General features: G+C 37.6%; 1 protein-coding gene across 1 annotated transcript; it reads left to right on the forward strand.

The window, feature by feature from the left end:
* Positions 1-1,635: 1,635 nt before the first annotated feature.
* GABRA6 (gamma-aminobutyric acid type A receptor subunit alpha6) lies at positions 1,636-24,714 on the forward strand. The gene is made up of 11 exons (XM_062002288.1): positions 1,636-1,673; positions 1,917-2,035; positions 2,380-2,447; positions 3,664-3,884; positions 3,984-4,066; positions 4,645-4,788; positions 5,232-5,384; positions 5,465-5,617; positions 9,854-10,113; positions 19,757-20,020; positions 24,664-24,714. Exons 1-11 carry the CDS (start codon positions 1,636-1,638, stop codon positions 24,712-24,714), a joined length of 1,554 nt encoding a protein of 517 aa, XP_061858272.1.
* Positions 24,715-25,887: the final 1,173 nt, after the last annotated feature.

Below are 25,887 nucleotides of genomic sequence, written 5' to 3' on the forward strand. Positions count from 1 at the left end.
CATTGTTTGTGAATAAATTCATGCAAATAATTCTAAGTATCAACAAAAATACTGAGCTATACTAGCTCATGAGAGATCACATCTTTGGTATATCACAGAGTACCAAAGCCTCTCAGGAACTAGTTCATGACTGTTCAAAGGCAGAGACAGTGCTCTGGCTGTATGCAACCAGCCCATCTGTGTGGACCTTTATATTAATAACTATAATAATTATAACAATGATTATAATCCTATGTGGATTATGATGTGGTGACACTACTGCTGATGACAACAGGGAAAGGGACTCTATGACAGAGGATATCCTGTATTTTTTATTGCATTCTTATATTCTCTCAGGTTTGTAGCTTCACAGTCTCTCTTAAACACAAAACTTGAACACAGAATTCCAGTGTGGACTTCACCTGGTCTTACTGCTGAATAAATACATAATTCTCCTAGTTTCATGCAAATACTTACTTCTCATTGCTCGATAATTAAGTATATTTGCTTAGAAGCTGACAATGCAAATGGGGTTTCTATGCACATGAAATTTTATGAAAACAATGAATTTGCTTTGGTGTAGTTATCTGTTACTCTGTGTTACCATGAGGAAAAAAAAATGACCCAATTGCTCTGTGTACAGTGTAGCTAAATGACATAGGTGTTACATCATTCATTGGCTTTATAAGAAGTAACAATGTCACAGAGAAAGATGGAGCACCCTGAACTTATTTTCCTTTAAGGCTGACTACATTAACATGCTTACTGCAGGAGGGAACAGTAACGATCCAGTTAGTACTTATCAGGACAAAATTAGTAATGATATACAATCCTAATGGTTTAGAAGTAAGGAGCTCCAATTCTAACAGAAGTCCTAGTAATGCCCGGATTTAAAGTCTGAATGAAATCTCCATGTGTAACCCTCCAAAACAGCTTAGTATTAAAAAAAAAATCCAAAAAACTGAACCAGAACCAAGTTTTACTGTTCAATATTCATATATGTTTAGATATCCAAGCTCTCCGTGCAGTTCTCAAAGACTGACCATGAGGAAATCTGATAAATGTAAGGGAAAAAAAGGGGGAAAAAAGTACATTTGAAACTGTGGGGTTGTGGGTGTGGGGCTGGGTTGGTTTTGTTGTTTGGATTTTTTTTCCAAGTTCTAATGATGCAGAAGCTGCATAATAATCTCCCTGTGAACCATAAACATAATAAAAGCTGAGGCCATTTCTAACATAATCTCTATCAGCAAGATGCCAGTGCTTTTCCAGATTTCCTAACGGGTCCCTGCTAATTCCATGCCAAAACTAGCAGTGGATTTCTTCCTTTTAATCTCCCCTAATGCCTTATTCGATTATTGTCACTGCTCTCCGACCGCGCACTGTCCCTTCAAACCCTAATTCCTCCACTGGAACAGTCGGATGAGGCTGAACGGCGGTGGCGAGTCCAAAGGACACGCACGGCCACAGACACCCTCCACCTCCCCACCTGGGGCAGAGGGCGGCTGAGGACCACTGGAAGGGGGTGAGCCAGCTGGACCCTCCCATATCCTCACCCGGCGGAGCCCCTGGCCGAGAGGCAAAGGAAGGATGGGCACCCACGGTTGCTCCAGTTGACGCGTCTGAAGGCGCCGGAGCGTCTTCGCACATTCCTGAGGCATGGCTCTGCTCATCGCTTGGCTATGCATCGCTGTGAGGTGAGCGAGCTCCCACTACGCCGACCCTAGCCCCCCAAGGCTCCCTGGAGCCCCCGCCGCAGCCCGGTGGAGCAGGCCAGGGGGGCCCGGGCCCTCTTCCCTCCCCTGTGCTCCCCCGGGAGCCGGCTCCTCCACAGGTGCGATTTTGGCCGGAGGGCTGAGGTGCTGAGCGAGGGGACGGGGACGCGCCGGGCGCTGGGGCTGGGGCGCGGGGCTGACGGCGGCGCTCGCCTCTCCTCGCAGCGTGGAAGAGGCGCTGGGGGGCCAGGGGGACGGGCCGGACCTCTACTCCGAAAACATCACTCGGATCCTCGACAAGCTGTTGGACGGCTACGACAACAGGCTCCGACCAGGATTTGGAGGTAAAAGAAAACTCCCATCCCTTCGGGGAACCGGAGAGCACACGGCTCGGTGGGGGAGGGCCAGCAGGAGCTCTCCAGCACCCGGTGGAGGGAGTCGCCCAAGGGGGCGTGGGGAGGAGGGTCCTTGTCCCGGAGCCGGCAAGAGGGAGGGAGGCGGTGAAACCCAAAAGGCGGGCGGCAAAGGAAGAAAAGTTTCCCCGTGGCCCGCCAGCTCACAGCCCGCTGGCTGTGGCGGGGCGGCCCCGGAGCTGCGCTGGTCCCGAGCGGCCGTGCCCTGGGGAGCGCGCCCCGCCGGCCCCGGCCGCGACCCCCTGCCGCTCCCGGCTCGTCTCCGTGTCCCGCAGGCGCCGTGACAGAAGTCAAAACGGACATCTACGTGACCAGCTTTGGGCCGGTGTCCGACGTGGAGATGGTAAGGCTCGCTGCCTCTGCTCCCTTTTTCCGGGATTCATTACGGTGGCATCTGAGTTGACCATCATTAAAGCAGATTACGAGGCTTAATCTTCTTGACAATCTCTAGGGCCCAGCAGAGCAGTTTGGCTGGAGCTGCATATAGCTATTTCCCCAGCAGAGTCAGCCAGGGCAGCCCGTGGCCCAGGCCTGAGGCAGTGCAGAGATGGCAGGTTCCAGAGGCATCTTTAACTTCCTTGCAAAGATTGTAAGCATCCATTGTCCCACACGTTTGCAGGAGGACTGCGTGGTGATAGACAACCTATTGAGCAGCTGCAGGAGAATGGTGTTATTTCTGAGACAGCTGGCCCTTGTCATGCTGGGTGCCCCCAAATTCAGGTAGCTGCGAAGTTGGGTGAACTCCATCAATTACAGAAGCAGCCCCTGAAAAATGTTAAGTTACCAAAATGAGGATGGCAATGCTGTTCTCATTCTGGAAATTGATTTTGATCTCTATTTTTGCACTTTCTTCAGTACCTGCTCACTTGACACTGTAGTCCAGTTTGCAGGCAAGAAACTGTGGGCCCCAAACTACAACCATACATTTTTTCCCTATCTTCATCAGTCAATCTAAGAGAAAGCATAACCTTGCCTTCTTATAAAGTTTGTCTCTGGTGAAGGTTTAGCTCCATTTCCTAAGTAACTTCTGTAGAGAACTTCTTTCTGAAGGCTTGTGAGAATATTACTAAGAAACCTTACGAAAAATAGCTTAGGTTAATATTAACTTGACACCATAATTCTACTGTGATGTGAGATGCATCAGTCCATTATTTAGAATATCCAAAGTAAGCTGCAGGAAAAGCAATGAGCACATCTTTTTGTTCCTGGCAGTTAAACATTGAAAGGATACTAAATTAGACATTTGTATTTCCTTAGACCTCAGTGACTTTGAATTCAGTTTTTATCTTTTAGAGGACAATGAGGGGTTTTTTTCTTCATGCATATCAAATTATCTGTTCACTAATTAATTTGTAACTATTCTTTAAATAATAAGAAAAGAGGATATGTTTTCATAGACTGCTTTGTTTTAGTTACTACTTAATGGTAATAGGAGTAAGCATTTAAGCAGTAAATTAAATGCCACGGGTGTTAGGTTCTTTCATGGAGTTACTGTATCTACAGCAACTTGAGGCTGCTGGCCCTCACACATAAGTAAACCACCTACTTATTTTCTATAGGAATACACAATGGATGTCTTCTTTCGACAGACATGGACTGATGAGAGGTTGAAGTTTAGTGGGCCAACGGAAATTTTGAAATTGAACAATTTAATGGTCAGTAAAATTTGGACACCAGACACTTTTTTTAGAAATGGAAAAAAATCAATTGCTCATAATATGACAACTCCTAACAAACTTTTCAGAATTATGCAGAATGGAACTATTCTGTACACAATGAGGTGAGAGCCCGTTCTTCTGCTTTTGGTTGATGTTTGATTCTTTCAGCAGTGTTCCTGCATACCATCGTTTTCATTGTCATCTACTATAATGTATTCTAGACTAACCATTAATGCCGATTGTCCTATGCGGTTGGTGAACTTCCCTATGGATGGACATGCTTGTCCATTGAAGTTTGGAAGCTGTAAGTTTTTCTGTATCTTTCAATTTTTTATAGTTATACATGTATGTGAGGTCTACATGTATGTGAGAAGAAGTGAGATCCTAGGATGCTATTTAATGACATAGCTGAAATTTTTCAGTCTATCTTTAATATGAGAATCTCACTTTCTCCTCTGAGAGCCCGTTCATAAGGACATGGATTTATTCACTGAAGAGTGACTGTTAAAACATACTGTATTGTTCATTATTCATACACATCTATTAGTCAAAGTGGGTCCTTCAACAAGTCATAAAAGCTGTGACACATTTACTGTATTACTTCTAGTTTTCAAATATTTAGTTGATCAGTGGTCATCAATGATGTGTGTGCTTTATAGCACATTAGGAAACAAAAGCGAGTGCCTGTCAGCTCCCACCTCAACTAATCTCTTATTGTTGATTTTTTTTTTGTATTTTGTCATTAATGAGAGTAAGAGCTTGCTGGAGCAGAATGCATGTTTCTATGGGTATTTGAGCCACAAAAGGGATAATGCTACTTATTTTTCCAATTGCTTATAAATTACATCATTAATATTAGTATTTTTCCCCTTTGTAACTCAGATGCTTATCCAAAAAGTGAAATCATTTATACATGGAAGAAAGGACCCTTGCATTCAGTAGAAGTACCACAGGAGTCTTCCAGTCTCCTCCAGTACGACCTCATAGGACAAACTGTATCTAGTGAAACAATTAAATCTAGCACAGGTAAGATGTAGCCACGTGGGAACTACTGACATTATAAAAACCATCTTGAAAATAAATTACAAGTTGTTTTTTTTTCCACCTAGAATGGAATTCCTTTAATTATCTCTTGCTATTTTAAAACCTAACATTCTTTAAAAGAATCTAATCATTGTCTCTTTAAAGATACCTTTTCAGTACAGTCCCTTTAAGCATACAATTTTTCATGCCATTTTTAAGAATTCCCCCTGTCTCCCTGCTCCAGTGAAAACAATACATGAAATAAACATTATTCTCCTCTGTTTCCATAAGGTCACTTTACCTTTTTTTTTTTTTAATCAGCTTATTTTTATTGTGCACTATTATGCCTGCAAATGCTTTCTTCAGAAGACAGTATGTTGGGTTTAAGCCAGTAGCGTTTACTTGTATGTTGCCAAAATAATACTGACATACTTGTCTCTTAACAGGTGAATATGTAATCATGACAGTGTACTTCCACTTGCAAAGGAAGATGGGCTACTTCATGATACAGATATATACTCCTTGCATTATGACAGTCATTCTTTCTCAGGTGTCTTTCTGGATTAACAAGGAGTCTGTTCCAGCCAGAACAGTTTTTGGTATGCCGCATTAAGGTCTTTGAACAGCTCAGCATCACATGTACCATTCATTCATTGCTTTCATTGCTTGTTTGTTTTAGGCGAATATTCACTTCAGCTGCTCTATTTCCATCTTCAAAGGAAAATAGGCTACTATCTCATTCAGACATACATTCCATGCATCATGACTGTAGTCCTGTCTCAAGTTGTGTTTTGGATCAACAAAGAATCTGTTCCAGCAAGAACCGTGGCTGGTATTCATGTTTTATTCTTTTACCATTCACTTCATTCATTGTATTGAATCCATTGTGTCAAGCAGCTACTGCAATCCAGTGGGGACTGGAAGACATCTAGTAGGTTTAACTCAACTAAAGTAAATACTAAAATGCAACCAAATAATACTCAATTTGCCCAAAAGGGTCAAAATTCTTTATTCAGAATGTTTATTTAGCTGGACTTGTTTGTGATGTTTTTCTTCCCCTCAGTGTTTTTTCATAAGCAGGAAGGGACAAATACAGAGTAAATGTCAACCTCTCCACTTTTTAAAGAGTAATTTTTCTAATGATTTATTCTCTTGTGAAACCAATTTGAGTTAAAGCTTAAAAAAATAATCACATGGGATGAAAGTATTCTCATCTGACATAAAGTTCCTCGCTTAGCACTCATTCTGAAGTCCTCTGTCTATAAAAGGTATCTAAACAACTAGCAGGGACTTTGGATGGATGAAGTTAGGTGAGATGGATTCTCTCCCTAGCACAGGTTGGAACTGTAATGTTAAAGATGTGTCCATATTGCATAGCAAGGCCTTTTCTTCTTTGCAGTGGTTTGAATTAATGCTCCCAACGCTGTGAGTTGTGTCTCCTTAATTTTTAGTGTGTGCTCTGCTATTAAATTTGACACTCCCTCCTCCAATACTGGTGGGTTCTGAAACTGCAGTCATTGTTGAGGGGTAAGCTTTCACCAATTATTGTTTCTAGAAAAATGAACATAAATATACTAAGCAAAAATAATAAAACTTGGCAAAAACTTGATGAAAGCACTACCCATATGTACGCATTTTGCAACCTTATTTTCTCTTAGTATTCTTTATTTCTCATCGTATTTCTATATAAAAACTTCCCTTTGTGAGACTTGTTTTCAGTTACAAAAACTCAGCTGTATGTTACCTAAGAATGAATAATGCAAATTTCATAATTCAAAACGAGTCTATAATTGTAGTTAATGGGCTACAGAAATTGTATCATTTTATTTCAGTCAACTGGAATTTCCTACTTGTATGGAATTGCATGGCAAACCTTTAAGAATCCTAAGTGAACAGAACTTCTTAGGGTGCCTCTCAAGGAAGATCAACACTTTTGTTCTTGAAATCCTCGCTGGGCGTTGAGGTGCTATTTTCACTGGGAGCTGAGGTGCCATTTGGCATCATTAGGCATTTACAAGTATTATTTTCTATCAATGGGGATTTAAGTGCTTAGGGGAGATCGTATTAACATTTACAAATATCTAAAGGATGGGTGTCAGGAGGTTGAGACATCCCTTTTTTCTATAGTAGATAGTAACAGGACAAGGGGTAATGGGATGAAGCTGGAACACAAAACGTTCCACTTAAACATAAGAAAAAGCTCTTTCACCGTGAGGGTGAAAAAGGCTGCCCAGAGGGGCTGTGGAGTCTCCTTCCTTGGAGGTCTTCAAGACCGGCCTGGACATGTTCCTATGCTACCTGGTCTAGGTGACCCTGCTTCTGCAGGTGGATTGGACTAGATGATCTCTAAAGGTCCCTTCGAACCCCTACCATTCTATGATTCTACGATTCTATGAAAATATCAGGCAATAGATTTTCAAGGATGTTTATTGCAGTTGAAGCAAAAAATACATATAGAAGTTTTGTACACCAAATGTCATGCTACCTAATGTGGTTTTATATTGCATCCCTGGACTATACAGTTACTTCCACTAAATTCTGAGTAAAATATATTTACTACCTAGTGGATGATGAGAGTCAGTTCTATGTGCTTCATGTAATTTGGAAATAAGTCTTTAACTGATTCCATAATAATTACATGGAGACCCCACACCATGGAATAACAACACTTTGATATAATACTGAATAAATATAGAATTAGAAACAGAAAATATTGTATGAAAATAGTTCAATAGACACTTTTCTCAGTATTGTGAAAAATTAGCCATCTTGACCTTTTAAAATAATATTTTGATTCTTGTTCCATTCTTATTTTTGTCAGGCACAGTCTGAATTGATAGTTCTTACTAATTTAAAATCCCATGGATTCTGAATGCCTTTATCTTAGGAAAAGAAGGCAATTTCCTGGTGACAAAAAAAGACATTCAGGCCTCAGTTAGAAAGAAAAAATTAAAAGTGAAGAAGGTTTAAAAGGGAGAAGTCTTTTTTCTGTATCGTATTGCAAATACTTGGGTTAGAAATTTTCAGTTTTCTAAGTTACCAAACTCAGTTTGAGAGAAATTAATCGTAGAAGAATAATAACAATGTGCCCAATGCAGTTTCTCAGAACAAATTCTATTTAGCAATAATATTTATGTCCAAAATTGATGCCAGTTAACTTTTGGTAATCTAACAATAACAACATTTTGCAAAAAAATAAATTAATGATCATAAGCTCTTTACAAACCTGCAAGTGAAAAATGTGAGACAGAACTACTTGGAAGAAGCAGTCCTGTGTTTGTTCAAGCTGTGTCATTGGAAGGAATGACAGATTCATTCATTATGTGGAGCTATGTATATATACATGTTTATGTATGTATGTCTTTATCTAATCTTTTTCTATCCCTGTCAAAAAGTTTATCTGTTACTTTGCTGAAAGACAGTAGTCAGCTTCTCCCTTTCTAGCAGGTCAGCCTGGGAATTTTAAATTAATATCTAGTTATTAAGCTTTATTTATAATAAAATCTCAGGGAAAGGTGTTTGGGTTTTTTGTTGTTTCATTTTTAACACAAAAAGATAACATATTTCAGTATTTGTATTGTGTAACAGATTATTCAAAACTCACCAAGAAGTGGAAAGACAAGGGTAAACAATCATCAGTTTCACAGTTTACCAACTGTAATTTGGTATTCAGTTTGATAGTTTTCTACAGTGCAGAACATTCATCAATATTCACTCCACATTGAGAGAAGCCTTATCTATATCTGTAATAGAATAGGAGTCCTATTCCTAAGTTTAAATTCCTGCTGCAGTAAGTTTTTAGTCACACACAGAATATATCATTTTTATTACTAAGTAGCACATGGACAGATTCTAATCTAATCACACAACATATTGAAAAGTTCATTCTGGACCTTTGAAATTGAAACATATCTCAGCATACTTGCATTCATATTATAAAATGAGTCTCCTATTTGCATTTCATTAAAATGTTAAGTAATGACATTGAGGCAGAGTTAACCTCAGACAGCTGGCAAGCTGCATCATGTGAAAGAGTTGCAAAAAACCTCTGAAAATAATCGAATCACCCTGTCTTGATGCTGCAGTATGCAGTGATACTGCATCCTTTCCACTGAGCATCATTCAGAGCATATTGATTCCCCATCACAACATGACATTATAACATCTTTTATTTTCCCACCTACCCTTTCCCAACTGCGGAAAAGAGCACAGGAGGGTATTCTCCACCTTTCTGTCTTTAAATACCTGCAGTTTTCACATTTAGCAAGCATAAGTAAACACAAGTTACAGAGGCTCATATGTTAATGAATGAATTTGTTCTTGCACTTTTTGCTTGTATCAGGCAGCAGTGGGAAGGAAACATATTTCCTACATTATTAATGCTGTACAGTCCAAAACAAAAAGAATATATTCATAGATTCAAGTGAAGAACACTATGGGGTCTGTGAGCTACGTGACCAGATTTATTGTGTGAAAATAGATAAGCAAATAAGGATCCTATTAGTGGATCTTGAATGTATCCAGTGATTAGAGACAAAAGCACAGAGGACCAAACTCTTATTAGATTAAATACTTTGATCATAGCCTACCCTGATTTTAATGCAGAATTCAGTTGATTCAGTGAGGGTTCTGTAAGCCATGATCTGTCTTGTGCAACAAGAGGAGAAAGAAAAAAAATCACTGTTGGGAAATGACAGTATGTTAATGTAGATTTCTGCCAAATATTCCACTTGCCAACTCAAGTAAAGTGTCTTTCATAGTTTGAGCCTGAATTTTGTTACACTCATGTTTATCACAATACTAAGAAGCTGCACCATGTAGCTATCTTAACTTTCAGTCTGCTCAATGTATTAAGGAAGTTTCTTCAGACCTTTTAGGTGCTGAAGCCAGTATACCTGCATTATTTAAGAGTGTAGACTACTTAGCAGTCTTGTTGGTGAGCTGGTACCTAGGATGACAGCTAAAACCAAAAAGGAATTGTTGGATTTTATTAAGTACATATGAACTTAAGAGTGGCATGGTTTAAGCAAAATCCTAATGCCCCCATTTTCTTTCTCTTATTTTCAAGGAATCACTACAGTTCTAACAATGACCACTTTAAGCATCAGCGCACGCCATTCTTTGCCCAAGGTGTCCTATGCTACCGCCATGGATTGGTTCATAGCTGTGTGCTTTGCCTTTGTCTTCTCTGCACTTATTGAGTTTGCAGCTGTCAACTACTTCACCAATCTTCAGACTCAGAGAGCAATGAGGAAGGCAGCCAGGGCAGCAGCACTGGCAGCAGCACTATCAGCAGCAACTGTACCGGCAGAGGACGAGATTGTCTCGGTAATTGCTTGCTTTTCTGATAATAAGCATCATATAGGAAGAGGCAGCTGAAGTAATGAATACAAAACAATATTAAAATGATCTTAACCTGAAAAAGATTATGTAACCAGATCATATCAATTTATCAAAGACGCTGTTCTTATTTCAGAAAATGAAAAGTCTTCATATATTCATACTGTTTATTTAAATTTGAGATACGATTTACTAGAGAGATGTTCATTTGGTAAGATATTTAAGGAAATCCATCAGACTGTTACTTATAATGCTTCTCTTGAGCAATGCTGTAGGCAGTGCGGTCAGGCAGCTGTGGATCCCTCAGTAAGTCTGCAGAATTTGTAGGACACTGCATAATGGAGTAAACATGTGCATTGGCCAGATAATTATGGGATCACTGTAGTACACCAATGCATACCATAAGTGGGTCATCTGGAAGAAGAGGAATTAGCTTTTACATAAACTTGGCATCTGTTACTTTCATAGAAATCTGTGTTGGTGGAAGCTTGGGGAAAAAACCATAAATGTAAAGATTAAGGATAGATTTTAGAACATGTGAAAGACAGGAAGGCTTTCCAGTACCAAAAAAAGTATGTCAGAGTTGCTTGTAAATATTATTCCTAACATCTCAGGCTAAGTAATGAATGCTATCTCACAACATATGTTAAGAAATTTATCACTGTAGCCTTCCTGTTTTCAGAATCAGTTTTACTACCACTACATTTGCCATTTTGAGAGGAACAGCAGAATTTGAATGACCATCTTCAAAACTTTTGAGTCTGTAGTTGAATAAGGAAGTCAACATAATAGCTATAGGACTAATGTAGCAACATAACAGCTCTGCACAACACCTTACCCACTATATAGTAGTTTTTCCCTATTTACTTATAAACAGTAGTTAGAATATTTAGGTACACTCATAGAATCACAGAATGGTAGGGTTGGAAGAGAACTTTAGAGATCATCTAGTCCATCCCTCTGCAGAAGCAGGTCAACCAAACCCTTGAATTCAAAATTGATAAGTTCCATATAATAGCAAAAACAAATCTCCACAGCATCTTGTTACTGGTCCTCATTGGAGCTAAAAAAGAAATGTCCTGCACTTAACTAGGAAGCATTGTGCTTGTAAGCCACATTATATCTTGCCTACAATTTTATTAATATTAAAAAAAATGAAGACAAAATAAAGAAATGCATTTTATTTTCACTTAATATGTAGCAAAAAGAAACAAATCTTTACCATTTTAACTCAGAGCCACAGCTTTTCTGCTTCTTTTTAAACCGTGGTTATAGAAAATACAAAAGAAAGTCCAAAATATTTAAAAGGAGCTCAGAAGCAAATGTTTGCAAAAAAAAAAAAAAAGCTAGAGATCACTTGGGCTTATGTAGTATGAGGAAAATATTGATAGCTGGTAGATAAGAGGAACAAAAGCTCTCAACTTTCCTACATACACTTCCTTATTCAAGTTTGTGTTAACTGTGGGGGAAAAAAGAAAGAATACTTGTTTTTTTCACTGAAGTCTCTGCTGAGTGGGACTTGAAAACACTCTGTCCTACTCTGCATGGGCTACTGCTGGTGAATTCAGAGCAGATGCTACAAAACCACTGCCACCTCTCTCTTCAATCTCTACAAGACAACTGTTTCAAAAAATAACCCTGTGCATATGCCCAAATATACTAGAACACACTCCTGCTGACTGTGGCTCCTCCAGTACTTGTGGATGAGATTTACAGAGTCTCTGTATCTTTGCAGACCAAAGAACAAAAGTGCTGTTGAATAAATTAATGAAAGGAAAATAAATTAAAAGGCCATGTTTCTTATCAAGGGCTTCAGCCACAAACAAGCAGAGCCAAACTGAAGACATACTTTCCTCATTTTGTAAACATTTACTTGTTTTACAAGTAAAAACAAGGAAAAAAGAAAAAAAAAGCATTCAGGAATAAATAAAAGAAATGTCTGGGAAGAACACTGCAACCATTTCAAGACAATTATTTACAACTAGCTAACAGCATACAGATCTAGAAGTGTCGTAAACCTTGTAGCATCAAGGTTTCAAGGTAAACTCAGTCTCTAAAACAGCCCACAGTGTCCACAAAATTTTGTAATCCCCATCTTGCTCAAAGCTTCTATTATCCAAGACAGTAATTTTCAGGCCCTGTTAAGTCCACCACTTTTTTTCCTCACAGGACCAGTCCTCTGAGCAAATGCACCTCTGCAGTAATAGAAAAGGCAAAATCAATTACATCATAAAAATGAAGGGTACTTACAACTGAAGGGAAGATGATGTAGTCAAAATGGCTTCTGGAAGAATTAACTATTGGACTTAAAAGATCCCATTCCAGAAAGACATGCTGGGTAAAAGGACTAATTATGACATAACAGATTTTAGGAAGTTTGGTTTGTTGTTTGGGTTTTTTTTCCTTTTCTTGTGTGGTGAAGGTAAGAGGGAAAGAACTTTTGTATGTTGTCACTTAGATGGATGTACTGCAGTCAGTGATCTAACTTCAGCTGAAACAGTTCTGAACTTGCTAATTTGAATGCTAACAGTGTAGTTAGCACAGGCTAATTGATTGAGAATATGACCATTTCCTCAGAATTATCATCCTCTACAAGGCTTGTACTTCTATAGTTGCATTACTGTTCTTAGGGTAGTTAAGCTTAAATAAAGCACACAGTATAACACTCAGTTTCTTTCTTAAGATTTAGGAGCTGTTTCTGAGATCCTGATTTCCCCTTTGTTACTCCATACGTCAAAATACTACCAAAAAGCCTCCTTGACCCTTCAGTCTAGTTAATCTTATTTTAAATCTAATTAATTTTATTTAATCTAGTTAAATCTAGTTAATTTTATTTAAAATCAAATGAACAACACTTTTTTTTCTCATAGGTTTTTATATTGTAGCCAAAAACTCTACACTTGGAAGAAAAAGATGGCAGAAGACCAAATTCTGCTCTTCTGTTCTATTGAAAGTGGGAGAAATTTTGCTCAAGTCACTGGGCTACACTCATTTCTGTAAGAGAGACAATGGTCTGACTGTGTGCTGAGTTAACTGATGACAGCCCAGCATGCCTGTTCTGGTTTGAGGAGAGCCACTCTATTTATCTCAGTTAACTGAGAGCAGAATTTGGCTTGCTCTCTCTGTCAGCTGCAGGCAATCCCTGTGTGAAATACAAAACTATGGGTGTTCCACTCCAAAATACAAAGGCAACAAGCTGAGTAGTCATCTGGACCCTGATAGAAACCTGGTTTTGTTCATATGGTGACCGGGCTTGTTCTAGCATGTCAAAACCAAATGTTACATATATACATATGTATAGGAAACATTATGGCATTTAGCTTTTTAATGCATTTTGAATGTGTATTTTCTATATCAATCATAGTTTCATCATTATGGCTTCCTTTATCCAGGAATATCCCAATACTGGAAGTTGCAGGGTGAAGGAGAATTGGTGATACTGTCTGGAGTGCACCATTTGAAGTGATATTCAGTGAGATGGTCAAGGAGGACATACCATAGATCAAAATACATCCTTTCCATGAGAAAGATGACATGTAAAAGACAAAAGATAGTTACAGGGTGGTAGCTTGATTACAGGGATGTTGTAAAAGACCCGTTGTTTTCACAGAAAACAGCACAGAGCAATGAAATGCTGCTGAGAGAGCTTGCTTCTCCCTACAAATAGCCTTGTCCCTTTATTTCAGAATGGCTCAGGCAGAAAAGGATTCCTGTTCTCTTTAAGAACTCTGCCCAACTGCAGAGCAGCCATATGTCACACTGCTATAGAGGATTTAGTTCTTTATAATTACGTCAGAATATATGGCGTATGTTTAAGGAGTATCCTAGTGGAACTGAAAGGAGAGCAATTCTGTGGGGATTATCAACAACCCTTTATGAGATCATCCTAGAAACAGCTAGATGCATTAAAGTCTGGACTGAGAACATAGCACTTAGACTCAAACTAGACTTTTCTCCTCCTTCCTCAACAACTGAAGATTATCAAATAGACTATTAAAAAACCCCAACAATTTACAAGTAAATTAATGTTTGTAATCCCAAAAAAGAAAGTAGATGCTGATTATTTGGTTCTGCCTCAGTTAAATATTTGATCAACAAAGCCAATGTAGAGCAGTAAGGAAGGTTTAGAAATAGCTGATATCATACACCAGAATAGAAAATGTCAAGATAAATTGGATTAAGACATTTTCTCATTCAACATTGAAGTCTAATCCCAGTACCTTTTTTGCAGGGGGGCAGTGAGAACAAAATTAAGTAAGTTCAATTATAGAAAATAAACCCAAACAGACCTCTCTAGTGCTGTTTGCATAATTGTCTCATTTAGTCACTCAAAGTAAGTAGCTTCTATGTGCTGCAGAAATTCAGCAAAGTAAATGTAGAGACAGGGATTGTTCTGGACTGACACCAATGTGTTTAAGAGCTGAACGTGACTTTGAACATTTAAATCTGCCTAATATAAACTCAGAGGCTCTGTGCTAATTATATGATTTTTCTGATATGCTACATATAAATGTCAGGAAGAGACTCTATGACAGTACATTGACATTGAAAAGAGAATGACTAGGGTTCCAGTCTCTGCTCTCCTTAGTGCTTGCCTGTTTTACATGACAGCAATTTTAATACAATGGGCATGGTACCTTTTTCAAAGTTATGCTTTCTGCCTCTAATGATTCTCTGGATTTTCTAGGCAAAGGGAGATAGCTTTGAAGGAATAAGATAACAGCCTCTTTCCCTAGTCACCTTTTCCTGATGGTTAGGCTGTATTTTGAGATTGGTGAATTTCAGTCCCTGAAGGTTAAGAAAGAATTTGAACACGGCTTTCCCATGCTCCAAAACAATAATATAACCAAAGTGATTTAACTCTTTTGCTAGAGTAAAGCACAAAGAAAGCATGTGCATGTTACTCCTTAAAATCTGCAGGAAAGGAAACTTAGAATTCCCACAGAGATGCCTAAAGATAGCATTATTAATGACTCTAAACTATATTCAGCTTTTAATTATGTAGAACACTGTTTACAGATGTTTGCAATACACATATTTTGAATCAGATCCCACAGATGAGATATACAAAGAAATTTCTAAATTATAGATTATAATGAATCTGTGGCATGTGATGGATACTTAAGCTGCACAGGACTGTAAGGACTAAAGTACCCACAAGGACATCTTACATAATGTGGTGAACTTTCCTGCTGCAAGATGCTGCATATGGATTGTTTAGTAGCTAAACAGTTTTTACAGCTCACATTGTTGAATGTAGAGGCTAAACTGTGCTTAACTCCCTCTTTGGGAGCTAAGTCACTAGCATGGGATTTTATATGTGTAATATAAATGGTTGAAGTTACTCTAAATACATCTAGTAATGAGATGGGCAGGGAAAAATAATGTTTCATATTTATTTTAGCATTCTGCCTTTTATAGACATTAAGTTTTGGTCCTAGTTTATGTTTGTTTCTGAGAGGGGTGTGTTTTATGATGCTAGCAAAGTTAAATATCCTTAATCCAATAAATTATAAAGAAAAGGAAGAAAAACAAGTTTTTTTGCCTAAACTTTTAGTGTTTATTCTCACAAACCTCTTTTTACTGTACTGCCATTGGAAAGCGAGACAAGAGAGATAAGTAAGGGCATGCAGATGTTAATTTGTTAAAAGTTAGCCAGTATCTTCTGTGTGCCAGTGCACACATAAGATACTTATGTTACTGCTAGGTCATAAACTAAACAGATACTGAGAAAATGTATTTGCAGTACAAAGGTGCAGAGAAGAATAGAGAATTTTACACATGAATTACAGAAATCTCTTGAGGAAAAGAAAGGAAAGAACAAAGCACATTCTTAAATCACAGTTAGAATCCATGTAAAAATCAGAAAAAGCAGCCAAAAAATTCTGTTTACTCCAAGGTTATGTATGCTGTTATTTCTTAAATCTGGAAGCCAAGCTATTTGCTGAGAGCCTCCTGAGATATTCAGTAAGATATCTATGTAAGTTATGAGAGCAGCACCTTTATAGATGAGATGAGACTACATTGTGAGCTTTCTAGGGGATCAGCTAGCTCAGCTACAAAGGCTTAATAGGAGACAGACTATACCTTATTAGCCTGTATACAAACCAGACTTTATCTAGTCCAGTTTTATGGTATCTCACATTAAAAAGTGATCTTGCAATCTGTTCTGTGTCACTGAGTAGTCATACATAATGACAAATTTAATTGCCTGATGAGGCTAACATTCCACATGAGTGCAAGAGTACTTCTCTGAATCAGGATTCAGTAACTTAACAAAATTCATTATTTCATTATGACACAGTGTGCTTCAGGCTTCTTGCTCTTGCTACTTGTAAAACAGTTCTTACTATTTAAGTAATTGTCTATGTGAAGAACTATACAAAATGAGGTTTTCATTACTGTTTTCTCTCTATGTTCTGCTAAAATCTCATGATGTGATTGTAGGTAATTTTTGTCAAAAGCAAAAGTTAAATCTAAATATAGTAGACAAAGTACTGAGTCATAAGAAGCTATATGGTTTCCCCTCATTGTCTCCTCTTGGTTTAGCAGTGAATTCCTAAGAAAAAGATGAGTTGTGGTTTTGAGGCAGCAAGTCTGATCTACAGTCAGCTACCACACTGAGAAACATCTTCATTGTATAGTTGCAATAACTTTGGACTTAGAATTCCAGATCCTGGGTAGCACTGTTCAAGAAAATTCTTATTCTTGATCCTGACTTGCAGGATGTACATGAGATTGTTAAAGCCAGTGTAAAGAACTACTTAGGGCCTTTCCTAATGGTTTGTGCCAGCTCTTAACTGTATCCTCAGCAGGTGAAGAGTATGACAAAAACCTGTGGCTTTACCGAGACAGTAAAATGCACTGATCCTTCCTGAGTATTAGAATAGTCTATTTTAGGTAATGAGGAGTTACTAATATCACTTTATGGGTAGAAATGGACCTAAACTGGCCCCAGAGTGGGAGCATAATCAAGCTAGTTAATGTGCTCAAGTTCTGAGGGTACACGCTGATTCCAGATCTTCCTGTTTCCAACTTTAGAAGAAATCACATTGAGATAATCCTCCTTCTATGGGATTTAACAAGTATTATAAATAAAATAATGACCAGGATTACACTTTTCTAAGTGTCTATTTGGATGATCCCAATGATTTTACTATTGCTGCATTCTAAATATGTTTAGTAGTGAACATCATCCACAGACCCATATGCTAGATGTGTTCTGCCTATCACTAACTCTGTCAGCTCCGTACAGTAACTCCTGGTTCATGCTTGAATAGTCCAGAGCAGAGTTTGACACCCCTTACACTAGAAAGTTGCAGAGAAAAAAAGGCTAAGGTTCATTTTAGCACTTATATTTTTAGGAACCACTCATTCGACATAAAAGGTCAAGCTATCTTGCAGTAAAGTGGAAAACAAGCTACCTTATGGCTTCTACAATTCAGCTCAAAGTAGGGCATAAAACCAAAATGGAATAGCAACTTGAATGAAAGCAGCAGCCCAGGCTCTATCCGTCAGTCTGTTTATAGAGTGGGATTATTATTGTGATTAGTGCAAGTGGACATGGATAACCCTCTTTCTGTTTCTGTGACACATCTGTAGATCATCCTCCATTTAAATCTGTCTGTTGCTTGCTGTGTTACTGGAAAATATAAACCCAAACGTCTGCGTTGCAAATAGACACAGCCCCAGAATATGAATGCCATTTAATATCCATTCAAAACATAATACAATCATTTAATGTGTAGATGGCAAAGTGGAAGGAGGGATGTGGCAAGTTGGAAGTGTTGATGAGTTGAGGGGGGAAGAAAAAGGGCAACAAGTAGAGAGATATATACAGAAAATACTTGTTTTTTCTTCCTTTTTTTAAACTTCTTTTTGTAGATGAGATACTGTTCTCTTCACCTTTTACTTAGACTAGAATCAGCTGTGAGGAATTCATTTCTTCCTAATTCCAGTTAGATACCAATCCATTCTTCCATGAGCAGAATTAGACATATTGTAGCAATGTCACTTGTTCTGTTGCTCTGGCAATAACACTGACTGTTAAAAGACGATTCCTGTTGTGATGTTATGACTATTTTAAATCATACAGGAGATACTAGGTGTGTTAGGCTAGTCCTTTATCTAGAAATTGTGGCCTAAGTACAAGTACAGGCAGTGTATTTCAGAAAATGCTTCTTTTCCTTTTAACGACCCAGTCATTTATCTGATCTATTTCCATATATAGAAATCCTGCAAGATAAATGCCCCAAATGCTGACAGTGAACTACATTTAAGTGAGTGACTGTCACTAAATCACTTCCAAAGAATGACTTTGGAAATTGCATGTCTAACAATTTTGCTATCTTAAACTCATTCCGATGATATTATTCAATTTTACAATAGATATGTATGCTATTGTATTGTAAGTTATTTACGTTGGCCAAGACTTCCCTCATCAACTTCAATCATTCCATCAACTAGTTCTGTTAACCAAAAATGCTACTTATTCAAACCTAAGAACAGCTTGTTGTGCAATTTTGTGCACAAGATTTTGCATCAATAAACTGGAAATAAGTTTTGCAGTCCTTTGTTGATGAAGCTTTAGTCGGCATCTTAATTAAAATGTTGTGTTAGCACTGGTTTTCCGAATCTATGATATTTGTATTGCTCCCTGATAACACAAGACTTAAGTAGTTCATATCAAAACAATGAAACCCAACTTGACACTATCCACGTTACTAGTGGCAGTCCTGGGTAGTGGCAGTAGAAGCAAGGTTTTAGGAAATTTCCTCCCATTTGATATTACTGTGAAAGCAGGTAACTGTTATCCATTAGAGCAGCCTTAAAGCCTGTGGTAAATCCCGTTCTTAAGCCATTTCTGCAAGGAACAAATCTATTACTTCTACTCTTGTGAAAGTGAAAAAAGACAAGACATCTTATTGGTTACGTTTTACCATAAATTAACAATAGCCCCATTACAGTTAGGATGAGTATTTGTCTTCAGTTGTGTGCCTGAAACTGCTGTGGGAATGACGAGATATATCTGAAAACGAAATTTCTTCCTAGAAAAAACTACAGGACTACTTAGTGTTTATGTCTTCAGCACCTGTGAAGTTAGTCCATTTCATTTTGTGCGGTAGTTTCCTAGTTCAGCAGCAGCTAGTTTGGGGACTGATAACAATGTGATAGCTTGACTCCATTCAGTGAGAGTTTACCAAATCTCACCAATGGGCTCAACACAATTAAGACTGCCCTGGAGCCCCTACGTGCTCATATGTGCTACTTTGTTTAAACTTCATTCATATCTATAGCAACTTCAGTCATAGCAGTATATTGCAATTTAGATAAACAGTTATCTTTTCCTCTTAGCTCTTTCACTTTCCTTTCTCTCTTATAGTTTGCATTTATTACCACGTTAAAAATATCTAAAGCACAAATTATTTGTGTTTTTACAGCAAAGCTGTAGGCTACAAACGTATCTCTGATTATTTAGATTATTCCTTAGGTTGCCCTATAGCAGTGAAGCAGCAATAAAATCAGAAAATTGAGTCAAAAGGTGGAGAGAAGTCTGATGATCACAAAACATAAGATTATGTACCCAAAAATCACCTTATTTTTTCCATCCTTTTTCTTTTTTCCTCCACAGCATTCTGACTCCAACTGTAACCTGAAGAAGCGAGTAAATTCGTTAGCATCTCAGGCGGATCAGTCTCCTGAACCCAGTATAATATCAAATACTGCATCCCAGTGTCATCCGGTATCTGTGCCTCCACCAGGCCCACCACCAGCACCACCACCTATTGGAGGCACAAGTAAAATAGACCAGTATTCTAGGATTCTCTTTCCAGTGGCATTTGCAGGATTCAACCTGGTGTACTGGGTTGTTTATCTTTCAAAAGACACTATGGAAGTGAGTAGTAGAATTTATCCGTTTTCGTTTATAATATGTAACATGCTTATGTGACCAATAGTATTTTAATTGTTCATTTACTCTTGTAATTCCAGTTTGTTGGTCTTTTCTGAGGAAAGTTACTGATAATAGTTTCCTCTAAACAACCATCTGTGGCTTCCAGTCATAGTGGTACTGAGTACAATGCAGAAAGGCTATTTGAAGATGAGAAACATAAAAACTTACCTCTATGCCACATTGCACTGAGCAGAACACATTCTAAGCAAACTCATCTTAAATCTTCCATTGCTTAATCTTCCTATCTGCAGTAAGGCATGGTAGAATTATCTGTTAAATCAATTGAGTGAAGGACATAAGAACTTTGATATCTCCTAAGGTTTGCTCAGTAAGATAGTAAGATGACAGTCTCCCCCCTACCCACCAAAAAAAAGTTTGTTATTCTTTCTAAATATTTATCCACAGTGTGAGGAATTGACAGAGGCAGTAGAGGGTTTGTGAATCAAGAGTCCCAGTTTTCATACATGTGAACGCTATTTTTTTTCTGTTTCTTCACACAGCTGAACTGTTCTATGCAGATAAAGCTGCTAAATTCTTTGATTGTTTGGATCGGACAGAGAGTAATCATGTCTTCAGATATTCGTGAGGTCCAGAGGAGATGTGTGCCCTGCAAATTGAGCATGTCTAGAATAATGAGTCAGTGATTAGTCATTAAACTTTAAGCCTTTAATGCTTTAATTCTCTAATTTTTCCCTTTTGCCTAAATAGAGCTAATGGTGTCCCATTTCCTTGGTAAAAAATATATTCATTTGCCTCGTTGCCATAGAGTTTGAATCTCAGTGTACATTGCAGTCAATATGATTGGTACATTTAGCTTTATTTAGGACAGCTAGAGAGATAATGATGGTATTTAGATAGTACTGAATACACAAAGTCCTACATCAATAAAAACAGAGGCTGCAATCTAGTATGAGTGATGAGCAGATTGTACCTTTATTTCCTAGATTAGAGGTAAAGCAGGCTGAGGGAAATCTCATGGACAGCCAAGAGATGTTGTAGTTCAAAGTAAGAAGATAGTGCTGATCAACTGATTCGTGGCATCTTGCCTCAGCTTCAAGCAGAGGCTACTAGCCTCTAATTTTGATGATTTCTGTGACTAGAATGATCCGAAAAATGCTGTCTCTCAAAGATGGAGTGTGCTGCCAAGCAGCTTACATGAAATCAGGAGGGCAGGAAGATAGGAGGCACTATCTTTTACAAATGTTCCTGCAGATGTCTCTCTCAAGAGGTCACAGCTGCTAACTCCTGGCCACTCAAAATCTGCCCAACGTTAAATTTAGCATTTGTGCCAGAGTTACTGATCCTGCTATTAAAATATTGACTATGTGTGCAAATTACTTATCTCAATCAGAGAAGGGAAGTATCAAAAAAGCTCATGTATAATTATTACAGCTTCTGTTTAGAGGTCAGTTCCTCAGCTCATGTAGCTTGCTGTAACTCCAGTGATTTCATTCAACAATTCACATGTTAGATCCAGAAATACTTGGAACATAGTTGCCATTTCCCTTAGTAGTGATTAAATACTTAGGCTGAACCTTGTATATGAAGTTATATTAGAACTGGGCTTTTGAAATACTTCTGAAGTCTAGGATGTAGTGCTGACTATAAATATTGTTTAAATGCCACTTTCTCAAGCTCACAAACTCATAAATTATGTTCTGTACTAGCCTTACAAAATAACAGAAATCTAGCAACAAGATTAAAAAAACACAGCAGTATTGACAGCTGGGTTGTTTTGAATTGTGAGGAATGTTGATCAAGCCCTTCGTCATAAATCTTATTTTCCTGTTTGTGCACTCAGTTGTAACTAATAATGACTGTGATATACATTACCAGCTTTCTAATTCAATGCATTGCATCACTTTGCCAGTTGTTACTTTCAAGGAAAACCACAATTGGCTTTCCCTTAAAAGATATTATTAAAAACATGGTAAGCCTTTTCATTCAAGCACAGGAGATAAAAAAGTTTGGTTAGCAGAGCATGGCATGCTTCAAGGCAAATTCTACTCAATCAAAAGCTCAAGCCCAGAAGACTGAGTATTAGCACAGTATTATTGGTAAGAAATGCAATTTAATTTAGAAAGTACATTTTGTGCAGTATTTCAGGCATATTAGCTTTTGGTTTTTTGAGTTACTTCTTTGAGTTCATTTGGCTATTCTTTAAAAAAAGAAGATAGTGTAATGAGTTCATTGAAGTAACCATATTTCCTGTGCACAAGTTCTTGTAGTGCAGCTTTCCGAGGATTTAATTTAGACTGGAGTGCAGAACATCATTCACCACAGTCTGTCATTGTGGAGATTCCTAAACCAAACAGCTACCTACTGTCTTTGGATAGTGCATATAGAAGAAATCAAGATGCATTTCATGAATCTATAAAAGCAGGCTATTAGCACTGGAATCAAAGGTAATTTTTCATTCATATAATTATTTTTCTAGCCAGACTCCTTCTTTGACTTTGAAGGAAGTGCAAGAATTGTTTTTTACTTCATGTTCTGGATTCAGAGCATCAGCTAAAACGAGCAGCTTTGTTAATGCAACAACACAGACTTGCATGAAATGAGGAGCTCTCTCCTAAGCTGTTTGGTAGTATTTCTGTGCACTAGTAAGCAGTTTTCTTATAGCTTAAGTAATGGGCCATATGTTACAGAAATGAAGAGGTCATTCTTGTGTATTGTATCAAATAATATCTTGGGGCCTGAGTACTTTTCAAAATGCTCAGACTACCTTTTTTCTTCCTTGTCCATTTAATAATTTCCTTTTGGAAGATTTCAGATTATTCACCCTTTCTCTTACTACACATGTAAACTAAGAGTATGGATTTGGAAGTTTGTATAATGAAAGTGCCTTTAAACTTTTGAATATTCTTTTCTATTCTACTGCAAACAGTATTGGGCAGATAGCAGGAGTATCTTAGGCTGAACTCTATTTCTACTTCCATATGTATTCAATCAAATCATCAAGGCAAGGAAGTTTAGTAGTGAACTTTCATTGCAAAATTAGTCTTTTGCTACATCATTAAACAACATAGCAGCATTTTCTGAATGAAAAAAGTGAACAAACATTCCAAGTTGAAATGAAGTGCTTCAACTGAATGCTCTTTATACATGGATGGGGTTATTGTTATCCTCTGGCTCTATTCTCTATTGGAACAAGTGGGAAAACATTCATGTTCAGTAGCAATCATCCACTGTACAACTAGATACATATTTCAGTGTAAACCAGTTTGCACTGTACCAATAGTATCGTAGGACAGTAGTAGAAAAAAAGTAGCCAAAAGTAGAAAAAAAAAAGGAAGTACTCAAAAATATGTACATGAAAGAATCCCCTGTTGAAATAACAGATGCCAGTTTTTAGACCAGAGAAAATGCTGATACTTGCATGATAAACCCCCCTTTCTCTTAAAAGGTTTTATGTAATGCTGAGAGATGCTTAACTGTAGGAATATCACCGTGCCATTTATAATATTGAAAAAGTAAAGCATTAAAATTAAGAGGACTTACTCCCTCACTACATAAGGTCAGTTGGCAAATAATTTCAATGGAAGGTTTGACAGTGTGACATCCCCATGATTTATACATGCAAAATAGAACAAGCGTGTTTCTATGGTGTGTGTTCTCTAGACTACAGTAATACCTGCCACCCACAAAAAGCTCTATGCGGCATCAATCAATAAATGTTTGTCTAGATTAGACAAACAGAGTATTTCTCAAAAGCAAAGCAAACCTATCTGACAAATGAGAAAAAGCTGTTCCAGGTTTTTATTTTGTCATACAGCATTTTTTGGCTTTGTTTTTTGGTTTAAATCTTGCTAAGTCCTGGAGCTGAATGCTAATTTATGACATTGACCTTGGTAGGTGAATTGTATGCTTAGTTTATTTTCACATTTTCCTGATTTAGAATGCAAACAGTTCTCTTTTAATGAGAAGAATACAAGTACTTAGTCTACCTTTGCCATGTCATTCACAATGCATATGCTGTTCTCGCATCTTCTCATAGATCTTTCTAAACTAACCTGTCTTCATTTTTATGCGTAACATTATGTTACACTTTTTAATTTAATGAAACACGGAATGATGGAGTAAATCAAACTAAAAAAGGGTACGATGTTAAAATTTTGATGATAAACTGAAGAAAAACAAGAAGAGGGCAGCTTTTATGTTTAGGAGCAGGGAAGATGCTAAATGTGCTGTCCTGGATATTATTTGGATGCAGAGAACATAGTACGATGGCAGAAAAAGTTACTTAAGTTGAAGGAGAAGATGAGAAGCTAATGATGTCAAGGGAAGAAACAAGAACTGGAGAAGTATTTAGCTTCAGTATGTTAATATTCATAAAGTTTGCAGTGTGTATTATTATATCATGTTTCAGTTTAAACATAGGAAAAATAAAGTTCAGGGAAAAACAGTCATTGCCATACATACTAACAATTGAGCTTTGATGATCCAGGTAATGAACATCAAGTTCTAAGAGGATTCTCCTTTGTAATGCAGTTGTATTTTAAGTCTGCTGAAACAGAAATCAGGTGGCCTTTTAGTTAATTTAGTTGTTAACAACCCATAAATTTCTCTCTAAACTTTTCTTGCAGTTTTTTGAACCTACTGCAATGCATCTTCGCAATGACCATCAGTCCAACTGAAGAACAGCTCAAGGTTTCAATGAAATCACTGAAGGTCCTGTAGGGTTGGAGGGACATCAAACGGTTTGTCTATCCACAGGTGCTCTCCATTTCCAAACAGGGAATATTTATATTGGACATCACCTGAAAACAAACTCTGGATAAATCAAAAAAGACAGAAACTGCACAGAGTTCTAGCAATACTTCAAGATTTCTTATGTTGATTCTACTATAAAAATTATTGTTAAGTTACTTTGTTCAACTGTCTGAAGAAATGAATGTGCATTTGTTCTAATTCTGTTTTAAAAAGTTGAATGTTTACAGTGATATAAAACATCAATAACAGATTTATTTTTCTAAAATGCCATAAGGATTACTAAAATAAGCCTGATTCTGAACTGGTATAACTTGGCATGGTTTCACTGAAAAGTTAGGAACTGCATTGATTTGCAGCACTTGAAATTGACCCAAAACAATATTAAGAACTCCTATGAAAGGGAGCTGCAATCTCATCATGTTTTCATAACCTTTTAATAGAAAAAATGAATTATGAACTCTGAATTCCTTTCATTGTCATTTTCATCTCCTTTCATTTGAGAATATTTATAAAGAACAAGATATAAGGAAAAAAAGAAGTAGAAACTGTTGTTTATGTACTTTAGCTGGTAAGTTATGATAATGTAACTTTTCTTTGTGGAAAGTGACCATGGAAGCAGAACCAGACTAATAGAGCAATTGCTGAAAGCAATTTCTCAGCAGGATCTACAGTGTCAGGGAGTTTTCAGGGCCTAAAGCTGAATAGAGAGAAAGATGCAGCCACTCATCAAGCTAAATGCAAGCCTTCAGCCCCAGGGAGCTTCCTGGAAGGAAGTCCTGATAGTCTAGTTAGAGAACAAGCTGCACTTTGTCCGCTGATTCTACTGAACTGCCTAGAACTCTTTTTCCAGAGGCAAAGGACTGTCAGCGTATTCAGGGTTTAAAGGTAATAACATTTTAATTTATTTATCACTCACAACACAATCACAGGATTTCTTTCCTGTATTTCATAGTCATCTGTTATTTTATTGTATATTCACCCTTCATCTCCGTAATCCTTCTTCAGAGTATAATTAGGAAAGATATGCCTAATCAAACCCAAGCCAAGTTTGTTGGACAGTTTGTTGTTTGGTGTAATGGACACTGGTGGGAGTCAAA

Source organism: Colius striatus, chromosome 9 (genome assembly GCF_028858725.1).
Source record: "Colius striatus isolate bColStr4 chromosome 9, bColStr4.1.hap1, whole genome shotgun sequence".
NCBI classification, from domain to species: domain Eukaryota; kingdom Metazoa; phylum Chordata; class Aves; order Coliiformes; family Coliidae; genus Colius; species Colius striatus.